Raw genomic sequence first — 6,552 nt, 5'->3', positions numbered from 1 at the left:
CTGGAGCAACATTCTTCCCGTGATCCATCTAATTTACTTAAATAAAGTTAGGATGACAAGGATTGGAACAAAATAGAAATTATATTATTTCAGAAAATTAATTGTTTACATAATCTTGCCACATTTTGTTTGCTATAGTGTCTCTAATATGACACCCTAGCCTATAATCATGTTCACGAGCATGGGTAGGGGTTGGTTGTACATATTCTTATAACAATTCATGATCTACTTCTTCAATCAAAGACTCATAATTGTCGACCCTGCGAAGAAAGTTATGCAGAATACAACAAGCTAAAACAATTTTTGTCATAGTATCGACATCATAATGTGGCTCAGTCCCACTTCCTAAAATTAGAAATCGTTTTTTCAGCACCCCAAATGTTCTCTCAATTACATTTCTAAGTGAAGAATGTTGAAGATTAAACAACTCTTTAGCATTTTGTGGCCCTTTTCGCGAATATTCTTTCAAATGATATCTAACCCCACGATAAGGTGTTATTATATTTGGTTTTAACATAAAACCTGCATCACCAAGATAGTATTTTCCTACAAAGTTGTGGAAAGTTGCATTAGTATATACTACGACAACCTATTAATTGTTCTGCACACCCAATCCCCTAAAACTAACCTTCTGGAATAACCAAAGGATCGTCTCGTACCAAAGCATCTTTCAATATCCTTGAATCGGAGGCAGTTCCTTTCCAACCAGCCAGGACATATGTGAACTTCATGTCAAAGTCACAACCTACAAATATGTTTTGGGTTGACCAATCTTTTCTCTCTCGAAAACGAGGTGCATTAGCACGTGCAACCTTAACACGTACATGAGTCTCATCTATGGCCCCTAAACAATCTTAATGTAAACCAAATTTCATAACTTTAATTAAACACAAAATAAATAAGACATTAGACATAATTTAAAGTAATGTTATCATCAACAAACCTTAAAGTAGGGGAAAAATCAACTGTTGTTAAGGATGTGTGGTTCTACAACCGTTCCATTTGGTTGAATTAAGAATTCCCCCTCCAACCTTAAAATTGCAATAAAAATATTATGAAAGTGACGGAAACTATTTTTCCAAACCGATGGAAAAAGAATGACACACTTTGATTCTTCACATTATGCCCAATAATGTGCAGAAATTTCGCTAGTTGTTCTTCCACGGTTGATCGATATGCATCTTTAACAAGTCCAGTTGTCCATATTCGTTGAAATAATTGAATGAAAGCTTTCGGTCCCATGCGAATAATATCACGAGATTGTTCAGTGTGAACCAAGTACTTTATCAATTCTTGCCTGCGACGCTCTTTTTGTAGTTGGAACTCACTCATAGAGTTGCTTCTAGTAGGCACCGTGCGTAACAAATACAAAGGATGATCACTGATGCACCTTTAGTAGGATTTTGGAAATTAAATTCATGTTCGCCGCAACAAGATCGTCATAAATTGCAATTGTTTCCTCAAAATCTATCATCTCTGCCTCGTCATAATGCCTTTCTGAATTCATACCGAACACGGTGACCGTTTCAATGTAAAAATACACCAATACAATGATCCTAAAACCTATTTTTAATTAATTTTAATCAAAATTTTATTATAAATTACTATATCATTTAATTTCTGTAATATAACAAAAATTATATAAATATATACAGAAATTATATTTTTTAATATTATAATTTAATAAAAAACAAATAAATATAAACAAATAAAATAATATCATAACAAATATAAGTATATACAAATATTCAAATTTCAAATATTTATGTCAAATGTATAAAAAAAACCCTAAAAATTAAAAATGTTAATTTAAAATAACAAATTCTATTTTTTATAAACAATTAAAATTTCAATAAATAATAACTATCTACATTTATTATTAAAAAAACTTATGTCTTGTCTAAATTTTACTGTTTTTTTTTTAATTACTATATCATTTTGTCTAACGTTTTTAATTATAACAGTAACAATTTATGTCAAATAAAAAAAAACCCTAATCATTAGAAATTTTTATTTCCATTCTGTCAAAATTTTATTTTTAAATAAAAAATTCTATTTTTTAAAAAGAATTCAAATTTCAAAAAAATAATAACTATCTACAATTATTATTAAAAAAATCATATTTCTTCTATAAACTTGTACTGTTTTTTTAATTACTGTAACATTTTTTATAATGTTTTTAATTATAACATTAATAAATAATGTTAAATCTAAAAAAAATAAAACCCTAAACATTATAATTTTTATTTCCATTCTGTCACAATTTTATTTTTAAATAAATAATTCTATTTTTTATAAACAATTCAATTTTTAAAAAATAATAACTTTCTACATTTATTATTAAAAAATCAAATTTTTTTGTCTAAACTTTTACTGTTTTTTTAATTACTACAACATTTTTTATAATGTTTTTAATTATAACATTAATAAATAATGTTAAATCTAAAAAAATTAAAACCCTAAATATTATAATTTTTTATTTCCATTCTGTCACAATTTTATTTTTAAATAAATAATTTTATTTTTTATAAACAATTCAATTTTCAAAAAATAATAACTTTCTACATTTATTATTAAAAAATCAAATTTCTTGTCTAAACTTTTACTGTTTTTTTTAATTATTACAAGATTTTTTATAATGTTTTTAATTATAACATTATATATCAAATATAAAAAAAAAAAACCCTACAAATTACGAATATTTATTTCCATTCTGTAAACATATTCATTTTAAATAAATAAATATATATTTTGATAAACAATTAAATGTTTAAAAGATAATAACTATCTACATTTATTACTATAAATTTCTTATCTAAACTTTGTCTGCTTTCTTTAGTTACTAAAACATTTATTTTCATTTTGTAATTTATAAGATTAATAATTTATGTCAAATGTAAAAATAAAAACCCTACACATTACAAATTTCTATTTCCATTTTGTAAAAATATTCATTTTAAATAAATAAATATTTTTCTTATAAACAATTAAATCTTATAAAATTAATTACTATTTAAACATATTATTTAAAATTAAAAATTTCTCCATAAAATTAAAATCTTCAAAAATACAATGATAAATGTCATAAACAAGGCAAAATTAATTTACTAACTTATTAACATAAATCACTACTATAAACCCTAAACAAATTTAATAACAAAACCATAATCATAAAAAAAAAATTTGAACCACAAATTTGAACCACAAATTTGAACCACAAACAAAAAATACAAATAAAAAAAAACCTTGAACACAAGTAGAGGAAGATCAATTCAACTAAGGATGAAGAATACCAGCACAAGAAGAGACTAAAAAAATTCTGGAAAATACTTTAACATAATCGATTAAGCTATGCGTTATAAAAACAGGATAATCGATTATCCAAGCATTTCAGACACATAATCAATTATTTATACACCTAAAAAAGCAACATAATCGACTATTGTAACACATAATCGATTACCCCACGTTTTACACATATGACATAATCGATTATGCTCCAAAAACAAATATCAGATAATCGATTATGCAACAAAAATAATTGATTATCCACTATCTTTTACACCATAATCGATTATTCACTCCCTCCTTTTTCACTCGTAATTAATTATATAAAAATAAAAACCAAGGCAATGTTTACCTCATATCAAAGAACCACTGTGAAAGTCACCCCCTACTACTATGATTCCTTAAGAACCTTTCCAAGCCCAATTTATTGAGTTTCTTTCACTGAATTATGAAGTTTCAATGCACTGATTTTATATACAACTCAAATAGCAATTAATAGGCAGCCAACTACTTCAACCCTGCATTCATATCATTCAAATGCACTGTCTGGTCAAAGGATTCCTGAACCAAAGTCAAGAATCTCATGTCATGCGTAAATAGTGCAAAGGTGCATGGCAGTGGCAGTTTTGTCGTTGCATGAAGGCACCCACCTGAAGAAGAAATCAAAAAAAAAAAAAAAACGAAGGGTACATTGGTAATTAATCATCTCTAATATGGCTTGCCTTCCCTATTCTCTCCTTTCTCTTCATTCCTCACAAGAACCACTTCTCCCTCTACTTTCTCACCATCTCCTCTCTCACCCACATGCACCTATGAAACCAAACAGGGTGACACTGAACATCCATAGTCGACTATAGTGCATCCCCGGAAGAAGGAAAAACTGGCTAAAGATTGTCTTGTGATAAACAAAATGAATATTCGAAAGTTTAAAAAATATTTTTGAAATCAAATATATACTTTCAAGTGACGTTTTTTTAAAACAAACTTGTATTCGAAAAATTCTGATTGAGATCGAACCAAAATTATTTTATTTCTAAACAAATATGAATAAACATTCCAAAATATTTATAAACAAAAATTAGTTAATGGTCCATAAAAGTCATAATCTTCTACCATCATTTTTGTTTTCATCTTCTGAGCAGTCTTTAAATATGAAAAGAAAAATGTTCAGTAATATATAGAGAGAGAGATAATAATGTTATACTTTTCTATAAAACTTCCTAAAAATATTTTTAACACTATACAGAAATTTTAAGTGGAATGTATCAATAATATAAAGAACTTTATTATTATTATTACCTAATAGCATATCATGATATTTAATAAATTTATTAATTTTTTATAGAAATTATTTTAAAGTCATTCTATAATTCTAAAAAACTTAATAATCAACAAACATTAAATTCAAATATTAATATATATTTAATATCTCGAATAAATCATTAAGAAAATACTTATTCAACAAATAAATTAAAAATGAAAAATAACAAATTTATAGGAATTTATTTAAATTTACGTTAAGATTTGGCAGGATTGAAAATTGAGAAGAGAAGAAAAGGCAGTCAAAGGGATAGTTCTGTAATTGAAAAAAAAAAACCGTAGGCTAACTAACTCAGATATTCGATTTTATTTTGATAGTTATTCCATTATCATAAAGTAGAATATTCTAGTTCTATATGCTCACTCCAGCGATGAACTTTATAAAACCCCCTCTTCGTCAATTTTTGTTAACTTCTATCAAACCAAGTAAAACAGCTAACAGTGATGAGTGAATACCTCCAGCGAGACTACGTCGTTTCGGAAGAGATCGGCCGGGGAAGATTCGGTACCGTGTATCGGTGCTCGTCGGCGGACTCTGGCGAGTTCTACGCCGTTAAATCCATTGACAAGGTAGCCATAAGTGCCGCCGGAGACTCCCTGGACACTCAATGCCTCTTTACTGAGGCCAAGATCGTTCAGCTTCTCTCCCCTCACCCTCACATCGTCAATCTTCACACCCTCTATGAAGACGAAACGCACCTCCACATGGTTCTCGACCTCTGTTACGAACCCAAGTTTCATCACCAGGTCATGCCGGAACGCGAAGCTGCTTCGGTGATGTGGCAGCTCATGAAAGCCGTGGCCCACTGCCACCTTCTCGGCGTGTCCCACCGAGACATAAAGCCCGACAACATTCTTTTCGATGAGGAGAATCGGCTGAAGCTAGCCGATTTCGGCTCGGCTGATACTTTTAAAGAGGGCGAGCCGATGAGCGGGGTGGTGGGGACGCCTCCTTATGTGGCTCCCGAGATCCTCGCCGGAAGGGATTATAACGAGAAAGTGGACGTGTGGAGTGGCGGCGTGGTTTTGTATCAAATGTTGGCCGGGTTTTTGCCCTTTCGAGGCGATTCCCCTGTGGAGATTTTTGAAGCTGTGCTGCACTCCAGTTTGAGATTCCCAACCCGGGTTTTTTCTTCTGTTTCACCTGCCGCCAAGGATCTCCTTCGTAGAATGTTGTGCAGAGATGTCTCTAGAAGGTTCTCTGCTGAACAAGTTCTGAGTAAGTTTTGGTTTACCAAGTATTTGGTTGATTACAGAAATTACAGTCTAAAGGATTGTTAACTTATGATTTTATTTTTGTTTTTTAAATTTTTCTTAAACAGGACACCAATGGTTTAGCATTACTGAACAGACTGACTGATCCTTCTCTCTGTACATATATATACTGTGCCTTGTGGCTTTTGGATGAAGGTTGAAGAAATACAACTTAAAGCCTGCCTCTTTTCTTTGTTTCATTTTCCTTTTAATGTATCTTTGAAACAAGTTGCCTACTGTGGCTATGTGAAAATAGAAGGTTTGATGTGTAACTATATAACTTGAATATAAATATATATATCAAAGTGTTGATTTGGTGACACATCTCTGTAAATCCCACTCACATGGTTCTAATTCTCTTCACTTGTTTTCTTTCTGGGAATTGTAAAACTAGACTATAATATTTTCACATCCTACTTCACTTTCACCTTAAAAAAAATCTAATTAAAGAAAATGTAAAATATTAAAATATTTTTTAAAATTAAAAATAATTAAAATATATAATATTTATGGAGTATAAAAAAATATTTTTCTTTAAATTTTTACATTACCCATTACTCCTATTAATTCTAGCGGATTCTACTGTCTTTTTGTCTTTGGTTGTTAAGATAGTCTTCTAATTGTTAAGATTATTTATGAATATTCTTTTGCAACAGAAAATATCGGTCAGAAGTAGATTAGAATAACATA

The 6,552-nt window shown here is 29.4% G+C and overlaps 2 protein-coding genes across 2 annotated transcripts; one reads left to right on the top strand and one right to left on the bottom strand.

The window, feature by feature from the left end:
• Positions 1 to 208: 208 nt before the first annotated feature.
• Positions 209 to 1,332, bottom strand: LOC137817413 (uncharacterized). Its single transcript, XM_068620706.1, has 3 exons — positions 1,107 to 1,332; positions 629 to 853; positions 209 to 546 (listed from the first exon to the last, which is right to left on the bottom strand). The coding sequence occupies exons 1-3, from the start codon at positions 1,330 to 1,332 to the stop codon at positions 209 to 211; spliced, it is 789 nt and encodes a 262-aa protein (XP_068476807.1).
• Positions 1,333 to 4,955: 3,623 nt separating this feature from the next.
• On the top strand, positions 4,956 to 6,184 carry LOC137817414 (phosphoenolpyruvate carboxylase kinase 2-like). Its single transcript, XM_068620708.1, has 2 exons — positions 4,956 to 5,827; positions 5,931 to 6,184. The coding sequence occupies exons 1-2, from the start codon at positions 5,053 to 5,055 to the stop codon at positions 5,966 to 5,968; spliced, it is 813 nt and encodes a 270-aa protein (XP_068476809.1). The 5' UTR covers positions 4,956 to 5,052; the 3' UTR covers positions 5,969 to 6,184.
• The last annotated feature ends 368 nt before the right edge of the window (positions 6,185 to 6,552 follow it).

The sequence above is a fragment of the Phaseolus vulgaris genome, unplaced genomic scaffold, assembly GCF_000499845.2.
Source record: "Phaseolus vulgaris cultivar G19833 unplaced genomic scaffold, P. vulgaris v2.0 scaffold_48, whole genome shotgun sequence".
NCBI classification, from domain to species: domain Eukaryota; kingdom Viridiplantae; phylum Streptophyta; class Magnoliopsida; order Fabales; family Fabaceae; genus Phaseolus; species Phaseolus vulgaris.
Note: the sequence above shows the minus strand (reverse complement) of the source record. Positions and strands in the feature narration are given on the sequence as shown.

Bases quoted from the DNA above. Each gene is read 5' to 3' on its own strand.
- LOC137817413 (XM_068620706.1), bottom strand. From the start codon at position 1,332: ATGAGTGAGTTCCAACTACAAAAAGAGCGTCGCAGGCAAGAATTGATA. The intron at 854-1,106 runs GTGTGTCATTCT...GTTTACATTAAG, and splicing joins GCATAATGTGAAGAATCAAA to ATTGTTTAGGGGCCATAGAT. The intron at 547-628 runs GTTAGTTTTAGG...ACAACTTTGTAG, and splicing joins TCCTTTGGTTATTCCAGAAG to GAAAATACTATCTTGGTGAT.
- LOC137817414 (XM_068620708.1), top strand. From the start codon at position 5,053: ATGAGTGAATACCTCCAGCGAGACTACGTCGTTTCGGAAGAGATCGGC. The intron at 5,828-5,930 runs GTAAGTTTTGGT...TTTCTTAAACAG, and splicing joins CTCTGCTGAACAAGTTCTGA to GACACCAATGGTTTAGCATT.